At 36.5% G+C, this 23,387-nt stretch overlaps 3 protein-coding genes across 3 annotated transcripts; all 3 read right to left on the bottom strand.

Moving 5' to 3' along the window:
• Nucleotides 1-633: 633 nt before the first annotated feature.
• LOC126732476 (uncharacterized) lies at nucleotides 634-1,238 on the bottom strand. The gene has a single exon (XM_050435338.1). It carries the CDS (start codon nucleotides 1,166-1,168, stop codon nucleotides 812-814), a length of 357 nt encoding a protein of 118 aa, XP_050291295.1. The 5' UTR covers nucleotides 1,169-1,238; the 3' UTR covers nucleotides 634-811.
• A 7,350-nt stretch (nucleotides 1,239-8,588) lies between these two features.
• On the bottom strand, nucleotides 8,589-12,658 carry LOC126732477 (pentatricopeptide repeat-containing protein At5g66500, mitochondrial). Its single transcript, XM_050435339.1, has one exon. It carries the CDS (start codon nucleotides 12,111-12,113, stop codon nucleotides 10,461-10,463), a length of 1,653 nt encoding a protein of 550 aa, XP_050291296.1. The 5' UTR covers nucleotides 12,114-12,658; the 3' UTR covers nucleotides 8,589-10,460.
• A 1,972-nt stretch (nucleotides 12,659-14,630) lies between these two features.
• Nucleotides 14,631-22,284, bottom strand: LOC126732478 (auxilin-like protein 1). The gene is made up of 7 exons (XM_050435340.1): nucleotides 21,727-22,284; nucleotides 17,247-20,830; nucleotides 17,016-17,113; nucleotides 16,865-16,930; nucleotides 16,685-16,774; nucleotides 15,836-16,012; nucleotides 14,631-15,037 (listed from the first exon to the last, which is right to left on the bottom strand). The coding sequence occupies exons 1-7, from the start codon at nucleotides 22,137-22,139 to the stop codon at nucleotides 15,002-15,004; spliced, it is 4,464 nt and encodes a 1,487-aa protein (XP_050291297.1). The 5' UTR covers nucleotides 22,140-22,284; the 3' UTR covers nucleotides 14,631-15,001.
• Between the last annotated feature and the right edge of the window lie 1,103 nt (nucleotides 22,285-23,387).

The following is a 23,387-nucleotide window of genomic DNA, read 5'->3' on the forward strand; positions in this document are numbered from 1 at the left end:
AGGTTTTTTTTTTGTGGTGTTCATATGTGTTTAAGGTGTTTTCACCCCTGGAGTCTTTCTCCTAGAGGTGGACTGGGAGGCCCTCCTTTTTGGCCATTTTTTCCAGCCCCTTTATCCAGATTACCTACTTTTTCTTTTATACTAGCCTGCGTTCGCTTTCCTTCTTCCACGTGTAGGGTCAACCTTTCCATGACTGATACTTGTCCCGTCAATCCAAACCCAAAGTCGTTGGGGATGGTTAATAAAGCTGAAGAATACGGCTTGGTTAGGTCAGAGCCTTGCATGGGAAGGGTAGCTTTTCCTAGATATTTTGGATTTTCTTTCAAGTTTGTTCCTATACCGTTTTTGCCCCTCTTCTCGGTGGAACTTTGGGTCTGCCGAGAACTGAACTGTCCTCGGCTGCATCTCCGGGCCATTTTGTGCTTTATATTGTCAAGTTTGGACCATAGCCTTCTTTGGCTTGAGCCTTTGGACTCCCCATGAGTAAGTGGGCCGGGCCCATAAATTATTGGGCCTCACAGTATATATGAATTTTATCTTGTCCTCTTGAATGATTCAGCTTCAGCCCTTTTACACATATAGTTATTCATTATCCAGTTCCTTGAAATGTTTATGAGATCAAAAAATATCAAATTAACAAAAGAAATATGGCCATATTATGTATCAGCCAGATTTTTGCTTTGCCTATACAGATGAAATATTACACAAGCAAATAATTTGAATGACAGAAAAGAATACATATAGTCGACAGTGACTATTCTACTGAAAATCTATAACCGACCCCAAATTTTTTTTGTTGTACATTTTTTTTTCATGTGTAATAGATTACAGGCTTATTGGAATTCATATCCCAGAGCCCTCCCTCCTTCACATACTCAAGATACCTTGCGAATTCTGGCCTGGCCGTAGTTTTCTTCTTACGACGACGACGAGTACTATCAAAGAGACTAAAGAGTGGATGGCTCTTGGTAACCTTTTTTGCTTGCTTCACCTGAGACTTGTCTGGAAATGTCAATTCTGTTGTACACTTGGTTGATGAACCAAACATTTTAGCTGGCAAGCTTGTAACCCTCTTTAACTTTGCCTCCAACAACAAACCAGCGGTAGGCTCATCGCCTAATCGTTCATATCTCCGGTGGCTTCCACATGTACTCAAGGCTCTAAACATGGCTTTACCAGGAAAATTTGCTAGGAAAAAATAGCTTAAAACTTAGCAGTGGATGAGAAAACTAAGAGTGGGCATATATATGCATGCCTTGTATCTAATATGCTGAACAAATTGGTAGGTCATAGGTGGTAGGTAATTGTTAATTGCAGTGTGTTTTTGTTGACTTTTTCCAGTAATCCCAACCACCATGAAAGAAATGTCAACTAAGAGGTGCTAGTGTGCAACATCCTAACCGTCCAATATTACATGATCTCACGGCTGTGCTCATCGTTACATGAAAGGTAGGTAGCAGCCTCACAATTAACAAATAATTAACAAGGTAGATATTAGATACAGGATTTTTGTATTCAATAAATGTCGTGATTCTTGAAAGTTGGGTTCACTGATCTTGATTTACATTCAAAAGTCTCAGACTCTCAATTCTCAACCTCCTTAATTATGTTTTGAACCTGCCTTTACCTTTCACCATTTCTTATGAGAAAATGACGTTTGTTTTCTTGTGAAAAAGTTTTCAGGTGAAATTGTTTTATTTTCCTGTGTTTAGCTACACTCTTAAAAATGCTTTGAAAAATGCTAACGAGTATCCTTAGATACTGGTTAAGAATTTAGTTAAAGAAAGGTTTTATGAAAAAAAAAAAAAAAAAAAACAATTAATATTGTGACAGCTTTTTTCATTTCCCATAAAAGTGATGTCAAAACTTTCTTAAAATGGATTGTTAATGAGTGCCTTTAGGGCACTCGTTAGCAGGACCCAAATGCTTTAAAAAACATGAGCATCACTATAGATATAAAAAAAATTTACAACATTTTTCACAATAGTTAATTGGCAAGTTTTTATTGGTTATTATCTAGACCTATAGTTGTCAAAAGGTGAATCATATAGAGAATCGATTTTTAATTTTTCTGTATTTGTACTATAAGATTCACAAACACTTAATAAAATTTATAATAAATTATAGATATACATATATAAAGAATATATTTATTATGAATTTTGAATATATTCAATTAATGACTAATATATTCATCGTTTATATAATAATATTTAGCGAGCTAACTAAATAAATCAAACTAGCATGCATTTATAACATACACATTAAAATTGATTAAACTCAAAAGTGATAATACATTACAAATGACTCAAAATAATAATTTTTGTAGGGCCGGGGAGCTTATGATCCGACCCATGCTCTATCTGGGCTCAGGGCCCGTGCCGAGGAGATAGTGTGTCGAGGACGAATGATCAAAGGCCGAGGGGTTAAGGGGAACAGCTGAGGACGACCCTATCCTCGGCACTCCAAGACTTTGATGAAAAGCGCAACGTCTTAGTGAAGGCCATCCCCAAATAGTCCCCTGAAGGGGATGTGAGTGGAATAGGGCCCACATGGAGGTACGGTACAAAATAGGTTCAAGAAAAATACGTCCCCTCCGCATTAAATGCACCGGCCAACGTCCTGATCATGTTAATGAGAAAAGACGCTTGGACGGTGTAACTTCGATCCTCGCAACTAACAGAAAGTAAGAGGGGACAGCTGATGGGACAAGTACAGAAGTGAGCACCTGCATGACCAACAAGTGGAGGGTCAGGATCAACCAAGAAGGACTATATAATGTAAAAGTTAGTGTGCAAAAAGGGGGCTGGGAAAAATGGCCAAAAACCAGAGCCTCCCAGCCCGCCTCCAGGAGAAAGACTCCAGGGGCAAAGACGACTTAACCATGTATGAATATCACGAAAAACCCACCGCCTGGTGACCAAGGCCTAGCCTTTCAAACCCATGCTCTACAAATGATATTGTTTGGGCTTTTTTACGAGTGAGCCCAACACTGTTGTGGTTCGTTACGAATCGTGTCCTTACAATTTTTTTATCATATTTATCATTTTGCCTAATCAACTCCATCTAAGTCAATGTTGTCATCATGTTCATCATTTTGCAAACTTAATTATTTCTTCATTAAAAACTTTCTTCATTGTTATCAACATTTACTATCACTTTTTTTTTTAATAATTAAAAAAAATTTCTTCTTGACATTCTAGTTTCATGAACTTATAACAAAATAACAAAAATAAAAAATAATTATATTGTTCATACCTTATTCATAGTATATTAAAGAAATTTGTAAATATGAAAGTGAAGTGTAAATGTATAGTCCAAATTTTGTAGGAAAAAAAAAAAAAAAACACTTATGGACATGTAATTTTATTAGGTTAAATTAAGTAATCTAATAATTTTGTGTAAAAAACAAGTCTAACAACCTGTAAGATTCAAATAAAAATACAAATTTTAACAAAATAACTCATTTTAAAGCATATGTCCATATATTGTATGATACGTATGATTTTACGATACGCACACTGTATGATACAATTTATAAGTATTTACGATACACCCTTATGAAGCAAATTTTTTTACACATAATACTATATTCGTACAATACTGACAACTATATTTGGATCCACCATTAACATCACTCTTTTACCTATCATTAATAATTTGTCACATCAGTTGAACGGGGAGTAGGGCTTGCAATTTGCTTGGGTGTTAGTCGCAGTGGTGAACACCAAGGGGCAATGGGTCTTCTTGGATTTTGTTGTGGATTTTTGTAGATTGTTGTTATGGTGGATTTTTTTTGATGGGGGAGGGAGGAGAATGAAATAAAGGAAAGGGAACCAAAAACAACTAGATGAAAAAACAAGTGCCAAACAGATTTTGGGGTTAGCAAACACTAAAACTGATTTTTAGAACAATTTCTCAAAACAACTAAAAAAACAAGTTTGGAAAAAATAATTTTAACAAGCCAAATTTTTAGATTATGAATTTGAGAGTGGTGTATTTCAACTTTCTCCTAAGTGTGATATCTAGAAGTTTATTATTTTTCTTTCTATATATTCTTAAATTTCGAGCAACACGAAACCTAAGAAACATACGCTAATTTGTCACATCTAAAACCCTAAAATCCAAAATTTTATAATTGTTAAACTACCCATCCAACAAATAAGCTTGGATATCCCATAAATAACCAACAAACTTTTCACTTGTTATTGTTCACAACCCTAAAAAAACCCCCATAATTTGACTTTTCCCCTTTATTTATTCCCTAAATCTTTATTATTCCTTTTCATCATTACTACAAACCTTACATTTTTTACTAGTTCCTAGTCATTACATTCCTAAGCATTTGCATCTGCAACTTCCATCATATTCTATTTTACCATCTTAAAAAGTTATTTTATCAATTATACCATACTATTTTATAACACAACCAACATCTCAATTTTTATTTTCCTATTATACTCATTAAAATAATATATATTACCCACTAAAATAATATAATATATTCCAATACAACTCTCTTTCATTCTTCTCCTCCATCTCTCTTCCACTTTATCAATTAAAATATATTATAATTTTTATTAAAATGCTACAGTGCCATCTTACATTTAGGATGACACTGTAGCACAATTGTAAAATAATTTGCAATGGTAAGATTTTACAATTCCAACTATTGAGCTCTTTTTATGCCTTATACTAAATTTTTTTCTACATATACCGTTTTCAATTGCCAATAAGAATGCTCTTACTATTTTCTAGTCATATCTTCAAAAATATGAGCTGCCTAGACTTGACCCAAGAATTCTAGGTTCGATTTGACTTTGTTGTTTCTTTGACCAACGTCAAGGCTACTACATCAAAAGACGAAAACATCACTCAAATGTCAGGAATGAATAATCACGTCTAACCTCCTTTCATAACACACGTTTTTCTTTATCAAAATAAATATATCGCACGTTCTTTATCAAAATAAATATATAGATATATATATATATATATATTTTTTTTTTTTTTGGGCTGAGAACCTTTAGTTGCACCATTATCTTCAAAAAAGGTCAATATCAAACAAATCTTGTAAAGTTCGTGTAGAAATATATAAACAAGCTCGTCCCTCCTTCGTTGGGTTATAGCATTTTAAGCAGATTAGATAAATTTTTGTATTGTTTAGAGAATAAATAGTGACTTTTACATTTTAACTACCCACTTTTTCAAATACACTTTCCAATAGATTCTCTATCACATTTTCTATTTCATTTAAATATTATTTCTTCATTCATTATTTTTATTTTTTTAACAATTACACATCTTCCAACATTTTTTTTATTCAATACATGATTGTTATAATAGGAAAAAAATATATATATTTGAAGAATGAACAGTAGCCCATTAGACTTGATGAGCCACTATTCATGAACCAAAAAAAATTCTGGGTATAGAGAGTGTAGGGGCCTTTTTTTTGTATATGGTGTATTGGGCTGCCTCCTGCGGTAATGGGCTGGGCTGCCTCCTGTGATGATGGGCCCTAGTGTTTCTGAGTAAGGGAGCTGGGGCCGGTCCAATTGTAACTCAACTTGGGCCGATTTGTGTACAAACTTATGCCTTGTCTGCCAGGAGCAAACTTACGGCAAGCAGAACTGTTACAGACAAGTAGAACTGTTACAGACAAGTTACGGCAGGCAGATATAATAATAACTATAACAGAGTATTCTAACTATTTAAATAAATAGCTATGTACTCCTTACTAATAAAGCATGGTTACAATCATATTGATGTCAATCTCAAAGAAAATGAAGAAAATAATATTAGCTAATCAAATGAGCATAAATCAAATTTTAAGCTTAGTCTGTCGCAGCAAAGTCAAAGAGGGGAGAACGCCTCTTCTCAATGCAAATAATCTCTCAGAAAGATCCTGCCGAGGGGATTAATGGCTTTGAGGGAGTCGGACCTGAATGGTTATTGCCCAAAAAGAAAGAGTCATTATTTACGTTTTGGAAGAAAGTAAGATTTGAAGGGAGAGAGAGGGAAACCGATCTATTGGTGCATGCCCATTGAACTAACTCTCCTTTTTCCTTAGTTTCCTTTCTTTTCTTCTCTGTTTTCTTTCTTATCTTTTTTCTTTTCTTCTTGCTCTGTTTTTTCTTTTCACTTCGAAAATATACTCTGTTTTTCGATCCCTTCTACAGGGCACAGCAAGAGTCCTTTTATAGCGCCTGTCGTGGCTAATGTTTTACCGTTTTGCCCCTTAACCGCCTTTGTCTGGTCTGGGCGTACTTGTCGACCACCAGGACTATGCGACATCCACCCTTGCCAGACAGAGGCAGGTTTGTTTTGTTCCTCTGTATACCGTAACATTTCTTCCTGCCACAGTATTAATGCTTTCTCTCTCTACTCTCAGAGCATGCATCCAACGGTTCCCCCTCAAACTTGCCTCTTTTGGGTAGTCTATCATCCCAACAGGACGTACCTCCCAAAAGGGCTTGGGTAGGAACCGCAAAATAGACATTTTCCCCTCTCCCCACCACCAAACCATACCCTCTTTACCTCTTACCTCTGGCCCATGGCCCCACCATGTCCTATATTGGCTGGGTACAGGCTAGTGGTGCCTGGGCCTTGCGCGTGCTTCCCTTTCAAATTTGTCCAAGAGTCTGCCTGCTGCTCATACATCTGCCGTGACCTGGAGACTCTCCGTCTGCGTTCCCTGCCTTTCATGTGGGCTTTCCTTTGGTTTTTCGCTCCATTCAGGAGCTGGGCTTCGTATGATGATGGGCCTTACATTTCTTTGGCCCACTTTTGATTTTCTTTATTGCCTGCCATATTGAATTGTTATTCCTACCGTAATAACTTAATCCTGTTGGACCTCTTTTTCGAGTCAGCCGTTTATCCCTTTTCTCAGTGGCCTGTCATGGGCACTGTTTTGCTTTTACTCCTGGGCTCCTATGTCCCTTTGGGCTTTTCTTTGGGCATCCATGGCCCGATTGCTTTCTTTGGGTTTCCTCGGCCCGTTTGCTAATTCCACACTCCCATGGGCTTTTTACTAACTTCATTGGGATTCCCCGGCCCAATAACCTTATCCTTATTTTGGGGTTCATGGGCCTGCCATAAACTTCTTACTCTCTTAATTTGCATTGCCTTGGGCCTGCGGTTGCCCTTTCTCACTTTTCTACCTCATACTCTGCCCATGGAATGCTATTTCTTTCTTTCCTGGCTTCTTTGAGCCCGCTTGCCTCTTCAAGACCCGTTTGTTCGTTTGTTGGGTCTGTGATCCATTATTCCTGCCGCTTGGGCCTAATGGGTTTTTTGCTATTTATCTTGTCAATTCTTTGTGGCCCTCATTATTGGGCTTTTCTATCTGCCTAAACTTCCACAAATGGCCCTCAACAGAAAGTCCATTGGAGACTATTTTTATAATATCATTCTTTATTATAGAGATTTTTATGCATTTACTTACACCATTGGAGATGCTCTTAGTTCAAAGAATCAAAGGCAAAATTATCATTTCATACTTTATATTTACTATTTCACAACAATATCTAAATTTTGATTTAATGGTTATATTTTCACACATGAAAATGGATATATAAAAAAAAAGGGACCTAAAAAATCGGATATAAGAGAATAAAAGCCCGATATATGATCATTTTTTTTATACAAAAAAATTGGTAGAAGTGATAAGCCCAATAGTTCAAAGTTCCTTTCCTCTTGATTTTTCTCCCTTTCTTGTGAGCTATTAAACTAGTAAGGATTCAAAAATTAAAAAAGAAGAATAATTGACACCTTTCATTCTAATTCCTCTACCTTTTTTTTCATTAGAGTTCTCAGGCCTTGATCTCTTCCTCGTCATCCCATTGCATCTTTCTAGTACATTTCTAAGAATCCTTATTGTTACTAATTTTATAAACTAGAGGTCAGAGAGAAAACTCTCCCAAAATTTGATCATGTAGTATTTATGCGTGGTATCATTAAAAACAAAATAATTTTATTATAAAAAAAATAAATTAAATAAAATAAAACACAACAACAAAAACAAAAACTGCAAGTCAAACCGTAATAACCTTTTAAGTTATCTTTTGTTATACTAATTCTTATTTGTTTCCATTACTCTCCAAAATTAAGCTTCCTACCACCAATTCTGACGCCATAGAATCCTATCAAACAAGAGACACTATTAAATTTTTTGGTTGGATGAATTCATTTCAAAAGTATACAACATATCACTTGGGTTAATGACTAATACTCATTACTCAGCATGTAAAGGACAGGCCCAAAAAAAAATGAAATATGGAAGTTTCATACATCCATATCAATTAGTTCACTCCTCCCAAACTTTTTTCATCTAAGTATTATATAACTTGTGAATTGTTTATTCAATGCATGTACAACCAATATTTATATAAATGATAACCACAAACCTAATTGAAGAACCAAATTTATGCATTGCAGAAGACATGCACAGATGCATATATGGAAAAACATTCAAACCACATAATAGATAGATATGCCAAATCAATATCTAAAGTACAGTTATTATTGAAATAAAATTGTTATTTAATTTTTTTTTTTTTAAAAGAACATGGGAGAAAATTCAAAAATTTAATCTGTCTAAACAAGGATATTATATATATTTTTGAAAAAAGTGAAGAATAAGATCGTCTCAAATTTGCAAGTGACATGTCATACTAATTTATACAGTATATTAATACATGGGGCAAGAAATTCCACAGAGAAAATGCTACAAATACATTTAAGTTAAACCATCATATATGGTATGTAGAAATCCCACTGACAAAATATTATGAACATGTACAAGGCAAACAACCACAGGTACTAAAGAAACAAATTCTTTCTCCCGATGGGCCACAAACTGTGAAACTCAAATATCCAAAAGAGACAATCATGGAGAATCCATTATGCATTAAGCAGATTCAAGCTTGTGTGGCAAGTGTAGTCCAAGAGCATCATGCAATGGCAGGTAAGAGCAACCATGGAAGGAGGCTCATGATCCAGTCGGTTTGTTTTAAGGAGAAGGGGAGACCTAGCACACCAGCACCCACAATATCAATGACAGAGCATTGATAGAGCTTGTGGCTCATTGAGACGTGGTTTGTCTTCTCTGGATGGCACTGTAGGTCTTAGAGCAGTGTAGCACTTGGAAGGAAGATAAACAAGAAAAGGCAAGAAAGAAGAGTGTAAGAATGCAAATAGGAATTGAAACCAATTGACCTGAGCTAAAGGAGCAATCAACAAATTACTAAAAAGATAAATCTGGGATGAAAACAATAAGAGAGAGCCATCATTGGTTACATCCACCAAGTGACCTAGCTCAGCGTGATCAACCTAATATTTTTTGGCTAAAAGTATTTATTTCTAAGGGATACTCAAGGGAAGTATGCAGAAACCAACAACTGGTGGGCTCATCCACAAATGTTTTCTTATATATTATAAACAAAGATTAGGCTCATCAAGGAATATGTATAAATTTACATCTATCACTTCTTATGTTTGAAAAAAAATTACCTGAACTACTGAAACAATAATAAAGAGATTTACATTTCCAAACTTGAAATAAACTCATCCTAAACCAGAAACAAAGACGCCTTGTTTACAATAGGAAAAAGGGAACAACATGAATAAAAAATTGTTACCATCTCCTATCTGAAAATTTGTGTACTTTCCTAAAAGCGTCAAAGTTAAAGTAATTTTCTAAGTCCATGATTATCATATCCTTTCTCAAATACCTGAACTAAAATAATCAAAACTATATAGTTCCATCAAATTTAAATAAAATAAAATAACTCATTTAAGTGTGATTGAACCAATCCACAAACTCAAATTCCATAATTTTTTTTTTTTTTTTTTATATAGAATCTCACCTCCAAAATTTACATCTCCAGAAGCACCCTATTTATTCATATAACTGCTCCTCTTGCCCATCCATTTATGTTTAAGGTATAAAATCTAACACAGGCGTCCAACATATGAAAGGGAAAACTTGGAATTGTGGAGATTTTAGGACATTTGGTCTGAAATATAGTAATAGTTGATATTTGCAACTGAAATAGACATACTTCCGCATGTTGCTGGCCTATCAAGCAGGAAATTTATTTCTGAAGCAATTTATATATGTAAGCTTAATTTGTAGACTCTGGCTAATCCCCTAACATCTTCATTATTTAAAAGAGGATGAGTAAGCCAAATGCATCTGTCCATACCTCTAAACAAATTAGTTATTGTGAGTACAAGAAATTCTTAAGCCTTGATAATCACACCAAAGTTTTTGAAAGAGAAGCAGATAATTGGTGTTCCCACTGATTGATGAGCAGAAGAACAGATACTGATGAGTTGGTGACAAGTTGACTTTACAAAAAAGAATGTTAAGGTTAGGCAAATAAGAGTAATCTTACCTTGCTTGGCCACTACAAAAAATTTCTACAAGATTGATATGGAACAAATGCCTAACTTGATCAACCATACATGAAATGTTCTCCTTTTCTAGACTCTTTGATTTTCAAACTATGCATGACAGCATTCTCCTGGCAGCGTGTTACAGTGATCCAGCTACTCCCAGCTTCCTTGACCAGTCCTTTTGTGCTCATAATGCTTCTCAACTCATCTACAGAATCCCACCTTCCAACGGCTGCATAAAAGTTTGATATAAGTACATAATTCCCTGGCTTATTTGGCTCTACTTGCAATAGATGGTTTGCAGCAAACTCGCCCCTTGTTACATCCAAGTTATGACTGCAAGCATTCAATAGTGCTGCCCATACTGCTGCAGTAGGAGTAGTACCATGCTTAACCATGTCATTATATAAACACCATACTTCATCTATCATACCTGCCCGGCCTAAGATATCGATGAAGCAGGCATAGTGCTCTGGTCCTGGATTCAGACCATACTTCACCCTCATTAAATTAAAACATTCTTGGCCTTGCTCCACCAGTCCTGAATGCCCACAAGCTGATAAAAGAGCAAGAAATGTAACAGAATTTGGCAAGACCCCACTAACTTCATCCCCCATCTTCTTGAACAGCTCAAGAGCTTCAAGCCCATGCCCATGACCTCCATATGCATCAATCATGCTTGTCCAGGAAACCACATCTTTATTGCAAATTCCATCAAACAATGACCGAGCTTCAAACAGTTTCCCACATTTTGCGTACATGTCCAATAAAACATTGAATAACTGGGTGTCGAATGTGAACCCTTGACGTAACGCAACACAGTGTATCTGCTTTCCAATCCACAAATCGGAATTCTCAGAACAACCTGCAAGAGCACTAGTCAGTGCAACAACATTGGGTCTCATCATGCACATAATTGAGAATGCTTCTTCATATTTTCGATTCCTAACACACCCAGAAATCAAAGAATTGCGCATCACATCATCCCTTCTACGATCCAAACTGTTAAACACTTTAATACCTTCCTCTATGCACCCAACAGCAGAGTAAAAATCAATCAAAGCAGTACCCAATACCACTAAATCACGGCCCATCACAACCACCAACCCATGAACCTGCTTACCTTGACGAAAGGCCTTCAACAAGGTACAAGCTTTAAGCACAGAACACAAAGTAAACTCACTAAACTCCACTCCCTCCTTCCTCATTGCTTCAAAAACTCCAAGCGCTTCCTTGGCAAGACCCTGCACGCGTAAAAAGCTGGAAAGCAAAGCATTCCAAGTCACAATGTCCCTCGATTCCATCTCATCAAACACCTTAACCGACTCGCCCAAGTACCCATTTTTGGAGTATATATCCATGAGTGCAGTTTTGGTCACAGTTCCCACGTCCGTACCCGTTTTTATCATAAGCCCATGGACTAGTTTGCCGCGTTCAATGGCCGACGACAATGCTGAGCACGCGCCCAACACCGGAGTAAAAGTGTATGCATTGAGGTCGGAGCGTGTGCAGTGCATGTCACGGAAGAGAGTCCATGCGGCAGGAGCATCGTCATTGCGAATGTATGAGACTAGAAGGGAGTTAAGAGAGTAGAGGTCTCGGTGAGGCAATTCGTCGAACAGATTGTGGGTATGTAAGTTTTTTGAAATAACGGTTATGATGCTTTTGGCGGGGACGGTAAGTGAACGTAAGGAATTGTAAGGGGCGGACATCACTAGAGCTATGGTTTGTTGTGATCTGATATCAAAGGTTAGTGATAAAATATGAGAAAAGTTATATACACTTATTTAGAAAATATTTTTAGAAATTTTTTATAAGGAATAAAAAATAATTAAATTTTTAATGAATTTTTATATATATATATTTTTTATAGAAGTGATATTTGTATCAAAAAAAATTAAAAATTGTGTCAAAATATTTCTAAAATAATTTATTAACCATTGTTATAAGGATATCTGTTAAATAGTTTCATAAGATATTGTGAAAATTCAGTGTCATGATTCAAAATGTTTATAAAGGTATGCTGTAAATCTCTAACAAATGGACTCAACTAAAGTGCTCAACCAAAACACAATAATAAGAGAAAGGAGAAGATATATAGCTTAGCTGTACAGCGGTAGAAAAACTATGTTAATAGTCTAACAGAGGAACCCACAGGAGAAACTATAGCTTGGTACTGTATTACCAATTCAGCATTCGTTTTTGGTGTTTCCTATCCATAAATGTCGGACATCTGTTCCAATAAATGTTCATCAAAAGCCGCAAATTATGCCTGGTTGCGTTGGGTGCAAGTTTTTTTTGAGTACACAGTTTTTCAACTTTAAATATCCTGCTGAATAAAATTAAAAAAATAAAAAAAAAAAGATGAAAGTTAAAAAGTTGGAATAGTAAAAATATATTTTGGCGGGGATAGAGGTAATTGTACACACTGGCGGCTCTAAATGCAAGTCAGGTGATCACAGGACTACCTTAATTTGTAAAAAATTTACATTTTAAATTAATCTATAGTGATCACTCTAATAAAAATGTTGAACACCTTGACTTAAGAATTACAAAAAATTGAGTTCAACAATAATAAGAATAATGTTACATTCACAACATTTTCACAATAATTTTATAATAAATCCAATGTGGTAAGAGAATAGAAAGGATTTTAGTTTTTTATTATGAAAGTTTAGTTGGGAGGAAGGAAAAGTGAAATGAAGAAAAATAAATTTAAATTTTCGTTATTTGGTTTAGAAGAAAAATGAGAGATGAAAAATATAATTTGCGTTAATTTATTAAAAATAGTTTGGACTAGGGGAAAAGATGGTTTGAAACGTAGTTATGTCATTTTGACTTAACTACCCATTTTCACTCAAGTTTTCTCCTCAATTGGGGAAGAAAACAATTTGGTAGGTCTACGTGAAAAACACCTAAACCCCACTATTTTCCTCCATGTTTTCCATCGTTAACCAAACAATAGAAAACATGATCACTGAAATTTTCTACTTTCACCGCAACTAAACATACGCTTCAGTCAAATTCACCTCATGTGTTTACCCTCAAGAATTTGTTCAAAGATCTTCCCCACACAAAGACCTTAACCACTAGGCTACAACCTATGGTGATTGAAAAGAGTAGTGAATATCCTTTGAACAATTTAGGGTGGTAAAAATGATAGTAATTTTAAGAGGATCGGTGCTAATACTGACGGAGTTATAAGAGAAGAGGGAGAGGGGGAAAGTGAATGGTATCAATGTATAGAGTGTTGGATAAAACTAAAAGTTTGATGAACCAAAAAATGGAAGTATTTCAGCAACTATGGCATCAAATTTTTAGAGATTCTTTTGTTCGTCCTAAACAAATAGAAGATTATTGGTTGGAAGAAAAATTGTCTTTAATGCTTTTAGAGACTACGGCATTGACAAATGGGTTAGTCTTAGCTTGTAAAAATGGATAAAAGAAACTTTTTCTTGAAGGTGACGCAAAATGTGTCATTGAAAGTTTTTTTAGGTATTCAAAGGCTCCCATAATATCATCTAAAATTGTAAAATAATCATTTGTAACAATAATTCAGAGGCTAATATTTCATGTGTTAAATGAACGTAATAGAGAAGCATTTTTTTTTTTTTTAAAGATAAGACATCTTACTATAACGAGGGAAAAAAAAGCAGTTTTATTTTATAATTTTCTAAAAGAATTTGATAGCTTTTGCTCTTCCAAGATTGTCTATCTTAATTTTTCTCATTAACCAAAAAACAAAAATTATGTAGCTTTCTTCCAACTTTATGTCATTTCCAAAACTTCATAGATCTGATTAGATAGAGGTCCAAAACTTTAAGGATCCGATTAGATAGAGGGAGCAGGAGAGGGAGTAGTGGAGAATAGAGTAAAAGCTGGTTGAAAATTGCCCATAACATTGTTTTGTACCAACTGCCATGCTACATGTCTTTCGAAAGTCAAAACCACTGTTTTAAATTCATGTAATTTTAACTATATGTCGTTTATCATAAGCACACACCACCCTGTCCTTTTACTACCAGCCGTTTAATTTCATGGCACCAAGCTAGACATGCTAGGAAAGCCTAAATGCATGGTGAACTCTACTACATAAATGAAAAGACCTGGCAGGTACAAGTACATCAAGTACCTCCTTCTATCCAAGTTGAATGGAGCTGATATTGCAGAGGATTTTTGGGTTTTTGCTATTCAGAATATTAAATTCTAGAAATCAATGCAAAATCAACTCACTTTGTAATTCTGCTTTTCTATCCATAAATTACTCCGATGATCAATGGAATGTCCAATTATGAACAGTTCATCAGTGTTTGCTTCGTACCTATATATACTTGAGCTTAAGCTTACATTCATAGACCACATAGATAACAAGAATTATCTGGGCATACAGATATACACTTCGTTCCCAGTGCATAAGGGCTGCTCTGTAGCATCTTGGAGAGATGATAGGTATGTAGACTTATCCCAAATTTTTGGAGAGGCTGATTCCTATACTCGAACCCACAACATACCGCACATACAGATATACACTTGGAAGTATAAAATTACAAAATGTGCAATGTGACTATATGTGTATTCATCGTACATACTGACATCTGGGCTACCGCTCCTCTGAGTTGAATTTGTTCCAAGCTTCCTAGAAATTGACAGTGCAACAAAAACATGTGAGTTTTTTTTTTTTTTTTTGGGGGGGGGGGGGGGGGGGGGTGTGGTTGGGGGCAGAGGCAAGATCAAACCCGCCACACGAGGGGAAGGGAAATGGTGACAGTAGGCTGAATGCCCATTGGCATATGATTATTAAGCAAGGCTTACTAGTTACTACCTTACCTTATCCCACTGCAATGTTTCATTAACAAATGAACAAAGAATGAAAGGAACAGTGCAACTGGAACAGAATATAATCCAGAGGATTTCATATGAGTGAGATAGGCACAGAAAGAATTGTGATGAAGCAGGGCATGTAAAATGGGTCTGTGACTACCCAGGGAAAAATTATGATGTCCAGTCACAAAAGGCTACAGAATTACTATTTCACTGTCAAGGTCATCCATCTTAAGAAGAGTAAGAGTTGCTCAAATGTTGTTGATAAAATTTAAGGAATCAGGTGGGTAGTGCTTATAGCTAACAAAGAAGGAATAGTAGTGATTTGCACCCCAAAGTGCATCGGAGACAATATAATGATAGAAGGTCAACAGAGAGGGAGTGGAGGAGCAGGGGAAGGGGAGTATCAAATGCATGGACTTTTTCTCAGTGCTGCCTCACCAATATCAGGAGAACAGTAGAGGCTATTTGCTTCTAATGCGAGCAAAAAACCATTCATTAAAGATATTACTCACATACGAGAATGAATCTCATCACTTCTTCAACATAAATAGGAGTAGAAATATAACAATAACTTTAAAATTGTGAAGAAGATGGCAGGCCCAGAACATACCTTTAGCAGATCAAAGACCTTTTCACATATGTACTTCTGCTGAATACTTGCACCCCGTTGTTGTAATTTATCAGGATGAACACAAAGAGTGGCTTTCCTGTAAGCTTTCTTTACAGCAGCAGAAGTTATGACGTCTGTTAAAGGTATTGGCTGCCAACCACTGTCAGGCCCAAGGATCTGTCAATGAAAAGAAATTGGTTATGGTAACTACTACTAGAGCTTGAGTTTAGAAAAATGGAAGAGAGAAGGTTCAGCATTTGTTTATTCATTTGCTAGCCAAATCCAATCATTTCAATCCTTTATTTCTAACTATGTAGATCATATTGTGCACAATGTATGCATGAGGATGACTAAAAAAATGGTTCTGCAGTCAATGTCAGATTCTTAATAGTGATAAGTCCCTTTACTTTTTATGAAGCTCTTAAGGACTGTGCTATGAATGTGTACATTTACATACATCTCCAAGAAAGTTACCACAATTACCCATGGACAGGCATAAAAAGACACATCAAAGTTGAGCTTCTTGAAGTGGTTGTGGCAGACTACCAAGTACTAACAATTTAAATTGAAGGAAATCAAGGTTTAAAATGCCTTTTACATTGGTTGGAACTCAAGCAAAACACAAACTAAATAACCATTAAAAGGAGAGCAACCAACACAAACTAGTTCAATGTTCAGATAATCAGAAGCAACCAATCATTCAATCCATTCTCAATTCTCTGAAGCTCAATACTGGGGCACAGGCGTATGCAATCATAAAAACATAATGCACCTTCACGTACCATCCTCTAATCACATTCAACACAAAAGAAAATAGGCATACACCACAGGTAGAAAAACAACACATACATATTGCAATGTTGAAAGCAATGCACGCAGATTCCCTTCTTTCCCACTTGACCATCTCCTGACATCAGCATCCAAAGTTTCTGCTAATCTCTGGAAAAAAATATTTGATCCAAAACAATCAATCAAGAATACAAAGTATGCAATTCCAGAATCTTCTTCGGTGTTTAAAAAGATTCTTACATTTCTCTCAGCTTGCTCTCTTTGAGCAAGGAGATCACGCATATTTTTCTCTGCAAGAGCTTTTGCCTGAAACAATGCCAGAAAACTTGGGTTATCTTTGTTCAACATTAAATAAAAATTCACATGTCATGCAAAAGGATGAAAATCGTACTGCGCGTTCAGTAGTACGCTGATGCCTCTCTAATCTAGCTTTACACCTCTGAGCTGATTCACCTTCAACTCCTTCAGGTCTCTCAGTATAATAGGCAGCTTTAGTAGAAAAGACATTAAGTTTAGAAGCGTCCAGGAGAAGGCAGTTGAAAATTGAAATAAATTGCAAAGTCAAAGAAAACATTTTACAGTTGAAAAAAAAGCTAAAGCAGGTACATTGAGGATCACATACCTCCATAAACTGAAGAACTCTGTTTCATTTCACTGCTTCTGAAAGAAGCCAAATATTTATCAGAAACAGATCTGTCCACTCGTTCTCTTGTCTCAAAAGAAGCCTTATCAGCCATTGCTTTTCCCACAGCACGCTCTCTAGCCTCTGCAGTTGCTCTCTCCACTGCAGCACGTTCTACTCTGATCCTTGCTTCCATAGATGCCTTCTCCACAAAAGACTTCTCCCGAGCCTCAGCACACGCCTTCTCTAGTCTTTCACGAGCCTCTGCCATTGCTCTCTCCACAGCAGCCCTATCTGCCCTCTCACGGGCTTCACTATATGCCCTTTCACGAGCTTCAAGTGTTGCCCTGTCAATAGCCATTCTATCTTTTTCTCTTTCCCTCTCCCTCTCCCTCTCTTCTTCTATCTTTCTAATGCGTTCCATCTCCAGCTCTCTTTCTCTCTTCATCCTTTCAGTTTCTTTGTCTTCTGATGTTAAGGACTCATTAAGATTCTTCTCTTTTCTTTCTGTAGTCTGGCTTGCATTAACACGCACAGCTGGTTTTTGGATGTTTCCTTTTATTTCTACCATAGCTGGCCGAGCTGCTTCCATTTTCCTTCCATTTTCAATCCCATCTTTCATCACATGAGTTGACATGACTGCGTCTTTGCTTTCTTCCTGGTTTAAAACAGCCTGGGTCTGCTTTGTATTATTTCCTCTCTCTCCCAATTCATGAGCAAATTTCCTCTCTTTATTTATAGGATCAGAGTCCAGTTGGGAGAGACTCTTACTTTTAAAGATGTGTGTCTGTCTAACACCAACACCAGGTTCACCTGCCTTCTTCACACCATCATCCAAATGGGGTGACTTTTTAGCGTCTTCTGTTCTAAATTGGTTCGATTTTTCACCAACCAGTACATTTGCAGTTTCAACCACTTCTGAATCCTTTTCTTTATTTTTGAGTTCAGACTTTTTCTTTCCATTTTCCTCTTGAGCAAGGGCCTCTTGAGTTTCTTCCAGCTTTCCACTGTGTTTATCATTTGTGCAGGCTAACTTAGGTGCTTGAAGGTTGTCATTATCCTCCAGCTTCTGTGCCCCATCAGATACCCCAAAATCCTCCCCATCCATGTGCACGCAGATTCCTTTAGCCAATTTTTGTGCCTTCCTGTAGCCATCCCCTTCGGATTGCTCATGCACTATGTTTAGTCCCTTCAATTCTTCCTTCCCACCAGCATCTTTGAGCCTCTTCCCAGTCTCTTCACAAGTGCTAGCCTCTTTTGGTTCCTTCTTACTTTCTTCCTGCTCAAATCCTTTTCTGGATCTCCCATCATGTTCTCTTCTTTCCTGAGCCCCTTTCAGTTTGTAACTGTTAACTACTTGCTCAGAAGCTCCATATAGACTCTTCTCATCTTTTTTTTCACAAGCATCTGTGAATATCTTTTCATTTTCCTCTATTACACAAGCCTCTTGTTTCTTTTCACTTTCTTCCCGCTCAAGACCCTCATCTAGTCTCTTCTCATTTTCTTCTCCTTTGTGTAATTCTTTTTGTTTCTTCTCATCCTCTTCCCTCTCAAGAGCCTCTTTCAGTCTCTTCTCATGCTCTTCCTGCTCAAGAACCTTTTGTAGTCGCTTCTTTCTCTCTTCTCCTTTGTGTAATTCTTTTTGTTTCTTCTCATCCTCTTCCCTCTCAAGAGCCTCTTTCAGTCTCTTCTCATGCTCTTCCTGCTCAAGAACCTTTTGTAGTCGCTTCTTTCTCTCTTCCTGCTCAAGAACCTCTTTTAATCGTTTTTCATCTTCTTGTCTTATGCATGCCTCTTTCTGTTTTTTCTCAATTTCATCCCGCTCAATAACCTCCTTTAATCTCTTTTCACTTTCTTTCTGCTCATGAGCTTCCTTCAGTATTTTCGCATGTTTTGATCGTTCAGGAGCCTCCTTAAGCCCTTCCTCAACTTCTTCCCACCCAAAAACCTCACTTCTTATCTTTTCATTGTCTTCCCTTTCACAAGACTCCTTGAGTCTTTTCTCACTTTCCCTTCGTTTTTTATCCTCTTTCAGTTGCTGCTCATTATTCTCCTTGTGCTTCATAGCCTGCTCAGCTTCAAATGCATATTCTTTCTGCTGGATCTCAACCAGGTTGTTGCAGTTTTCTAGTATATCAACTCCAGTTGATTTCTTCTCAGATTCTAAAGGCTTCTGGGCTATTCTTACCTTCTTCACATTCTCTACCTGCTCAGAAACTTCTTGAGCCACTTTTTCCTTCTTCACGTGTCCTTTCTGTCTGTGCACCTCTTTAGCAGCTTTTGATCTCCCTTTGTTTTCCTCCCCTTCACAAGCCTGATGTGCTACTTTAGATTTCTTCTCATACTCCAGCTCATTATTTCCTCTGGCTGATTTCACCTTCCTAATATCTTCTTCTTGTTGCTCAGATACTCCCATGACTGCCATTTTATCCTTCTGCCCTCGCTCATGGATTTTTGTATTATGCACTGAAGTTTGAACATGGTTTGTCTCAAGAGCCTTATCAGAAGTATCTGTTCTTACCAATTCAAAAAATTGTGATTCTTCTTTCCATTCACTACCTCCATCAATTTTATCAGACCCCAGGGATGACAAGGATTCCTTGCCATGCTTTTTCTCTGTTGATTTTTTAGCCACTTTTTGAAGCTTTCCTCCTGTTGAAACTGAAACTTCCTGGGCTGTCTTTATAACCTTTTGCCTTTCCTCTCTGACAGAAAATTCTATTCCATTGTCTTCTATGTTACAACTGCTCTGCAGACCCTCACCTCTCAAACTGTTGCACTCATCAACAATCTTACTCACCTTCTCTATCTTATCTATATTATGATTCTTTGAACCCATTTTTGCACTGCCTTGAAAGCCCTCCTTCTTCCTATCCATAAATTCTTTTGCACTTCTGAGTTTTGCTTTAGCTTTCACCATTGCTTCCTTCATAGCAGCAGCAGATGCTGCTGCAGATGAACTCGCATCTACCTCTACATCAAAGAAAGGCGGTGAACTATCACCTGCACTCCCTTCAGAAGCAACAGAATTACCATTTGTCGTCGATCGACTGGAACCTTCATTCCTGACATCTGCTGCAGGCGGTGGTCGAGAGGGTGGTGGCAAATGGGAGGGCTCAGTTCTAAGGCTGATATCAGAGACAGTTACAAAACCATTAGGAAGAGAACCACTTCTTCTATATACTTTCTCAGGTTTAAGATTACATCCAAATTCCTGTCCGTCAGCAATACCATTAAGGGGCTGTGATATGGTTTTCTTCAGATGTTTTCCCTTCATTCCCACACTAAAGTCCATGTTAAGATTGTCATCATCAGTCACCTGCAGGAATGGAATATCATCTTCTGTCTTTTGCAAGGGAGTGTCTTCATCAAAAACAAAACTGAATCCAGGAACACCATGTAGCTCAGATATTTGTGTTGTCCCACAGTACAAATCTTCGTTGCTTGTCAAAGTAGCCTTATGATATGACATGTTGAACTCCACATTACCATCAAGTGACTGGTAACAATCCCCGTTTGAGAAGCAATGATTCTTTTCAAAATGATCAGACTCTTCTGAAGGAGATACACTTCCTGCTGGAGTCCTATAAATGTGGACACAGGACAAATATATGCCACCATTAAATTCTAGTCCTGCTAGACTGAACTCAATCATGCATGCTTTTTTTTCCCCATACTTGATGCAGAAAAGAAGGAAATAATAGAAGAATTAAGAAATGCAGAGAAATCAAAAAACCTACATGGCACCGATAATATTAAGTTGCAATACAAACTTCTACCATAATTAAGCATTCTCACAAACCAAAGAAATTGCACATGCCTCATGCATACAAATGCTTAGGTATGCATCTTTAAAATTAATTATGGAAATCCAGATGAAAAAAATTTCAAGCACAGCTGAAGCATTGAAGCCAGGTATCAGATACAGACTTCAATTCACTTCAGTAGCTAAGTTTACCATGCTCTAAATTCCCCTTTGATTTCGATTTAAACAAAATACTCAATTCAACCAAAACCCCATTTTTGAGAAAGGTTTTAATTTTCCTTTTTTTACTAAACAGTCAATTGCCCAAGTCCCCAAAATTTCTTTACCCAGAATCACTCACATTATCATGGTACATTTTATAAATAGGAAAGCCAAAAATTCACACATATTCAAAGCTCACACAAAACCACCAGATCAAATATTACCCAATAAACTAGCCCATATGTACCTTAATCTACAAGGTTGGTCTCTCACTTTTTCATATTAAAAAAAAAAAGGTAAAAAACACACAAACCCAAACGCACAGCTTAATTTAAGCCACCTCAAATACTCAAAAAAAAAAAAAAAAAACCTACAAATTAACCGTTATAAAAACAGAAACCAAAGAAACCCAACAAAAAAATTTAACATTTTTTTTGAAGTATTGCATTTCAAAATTCAAATTTCGCAAAACAAAAGTAACAAAAAGCTAAGAACTTTGAACATTGATCATACCAAGCTTCTTCATCTTCTTCAGAAGAATGGAAATCCCGACCGTTGGACAAGTCAAAAAGCAAGTCCTCATAGGAGACAGCGAAATCTAGTCCACCACCACCGCCACCGCCGCCGAAGACCTCGGAGTAATCGAAGCCGGAGCTCCGGACATCGAAGAAGACCTCGGAGCCTTCCTCGTCGACCGCCGGGAGATCCAGGACCGGAATGGAGGTGGCGCGTGAGGCGTGGAAGCTCTCGAATATCTCGCTGTAGTCCTCGGCGCGTGGCGAAAGTGTAGGAGCCACTCCGAACCTCGGCGGTCCGCCGTAAACGTCGTCGTACAAGCCTCCGCCCCCGCCATTGTTGTAAGGCTTCTTGGCGGCGAGTGTGCTGCCGGACCTGTTTGGTTGGCGAGAATGTGTGAGGTTTTCCATTCCAAAATGGTGAGCTTCTAGGGTTTCTTTTTAAGCTCACTGTGTTTTTTGTTTTCTTTTTCTTTTTTTACTTTTTGTTCTGTCTCTCTCTCTCTCTCTCTCTCTTTGCAGAGAGTGAGTGCAGAGTCAGGAGAACGAAGACGAAAGAGAGAAATGAAAAAGAGACAGTACTAAAAAGTTTCAAATGACCAAAATGGGCTTGTCTTCTTTTACTATTTTTTTTTCTTTTAAGTTTTTCATTTTTAAGAAGATTTTTTTTATTTTCTCTAAGTTGAGAGTGAAAAATAATAATTAACATAAAAATCTAAGATTTTGTCCTTTTATTTGGTAGTTTACAAAAAATGTTAGAAATTTTAAAGTTTTTTTATATTAATATATTAAATTTTTATTTTTATTAAATTTGGTTTAATTTAAGTTTTTTAATAACTAGTTGACCATCCTTGAAAAAACAAAAATAGATGGACTTATTACTACCTCTTTGGCTCTTTCAACACAAGTGAAACTTGTGTCCAATGGTCAGTTTCACTAGACACATTATAATTCAGTCACATATTTGCATTTTAATGTGTCCAATGAAATTGATCACTAAATATAAGTCCAACCCCTTTCGACACAAACATCTTCTTCTAAAATATCACCAAAGTAAATTGGAATATTACATTAATATGGCTCGATAATAACGTAATAAAAATAAATACTACATTTGAGTTTTTAAATATTATATAGATTTTATAAATTACAAAAATATTACAACACAAAATAGGCTTAAAAATAAATTTAAATATAATCTATCAAGTAAACACAAGTTAAGGTTCAATTCTCTCCGTTAGAACTATTGAATTATAAAAAATGTATGTAAAAGTTTTAAGTACAATTTAGTTAAATATTTGCTATCTTCAGCTCATAATCACTCTCCTTTATGAGCAAATTGAAACAATTTTAAAGTACGCAAATTCCAATGTTACACAGTTGTAGGAGGTGAACCGGTGACAACGCGGGAATGATATTGTTTTTTAGCTGAACGAGAACGCGGGAATGAGTTGAGAGGTCGAAGGTGGGATTGGGAATTTTACAGGTTTTGTTATTTAGTGTTTTTTTAGATACGGTTTATTTTGGTAAAAATTAAAAATTTTATTGTTAAAAATAATAATTATAAATTACTGTTTATTACTGTAATTTTGCCTTAATGCACTAGGGGTGTCAATTCGGGTTAACGTGTCGGGTTCGTGTCGTGTCGAGGTAGGGGTA

The sequence above is a fragment of the Quercus robur genome, chromosome 6, assembly GCF_932294415.1.
Source record: "Quercus robur chromosome 6, dhQueRobu3.1, whole genome shotgun sequence".
Classification (NCBI taxonomy): Eukaryota; Viridiplantae; Streptophyta; class Magnoliopsida; order Fagales; family Fagaceae; genus Quercus; species Quercus robur.

Coding starts and splice junctions, on each gene's coding strand:
- LOC126732478 (XM_050435340.1), bottom strand. CDS start 22,139: ATGGAAAACCTCACACATTCTCGCCAACCAAACAGGTCCGGCAGCACA. Junction 20,831..21,726: donor GAAGAAGATGAAGAAGCTTG/GTATGATCAATG, acceptor CCACATTTATAG/GACTCCAGCAGGAAGTGTAT. Junction 16,775..16,864: donor GAGAGCAAGCTGAGAGAAAT/GTAAGAATCTTT, acceptor ATTTTTTTCCAG/AGATTAGCAGAAACTTTGGA.
- LOC126732476 (XM_050435338.1), bottom strand. CDS start 1,168: ATGTTTAGAGCCTTGAGTACATGTGGAAGCCACCGGAGATATGAACGA.
- LOC126732477 (XM_050435339.1), bottom strand. CDS start 12,113: ATGTCCGCCCCTTACAATTCCTTACGTTCACTTACCGTCCCCGCCAAA.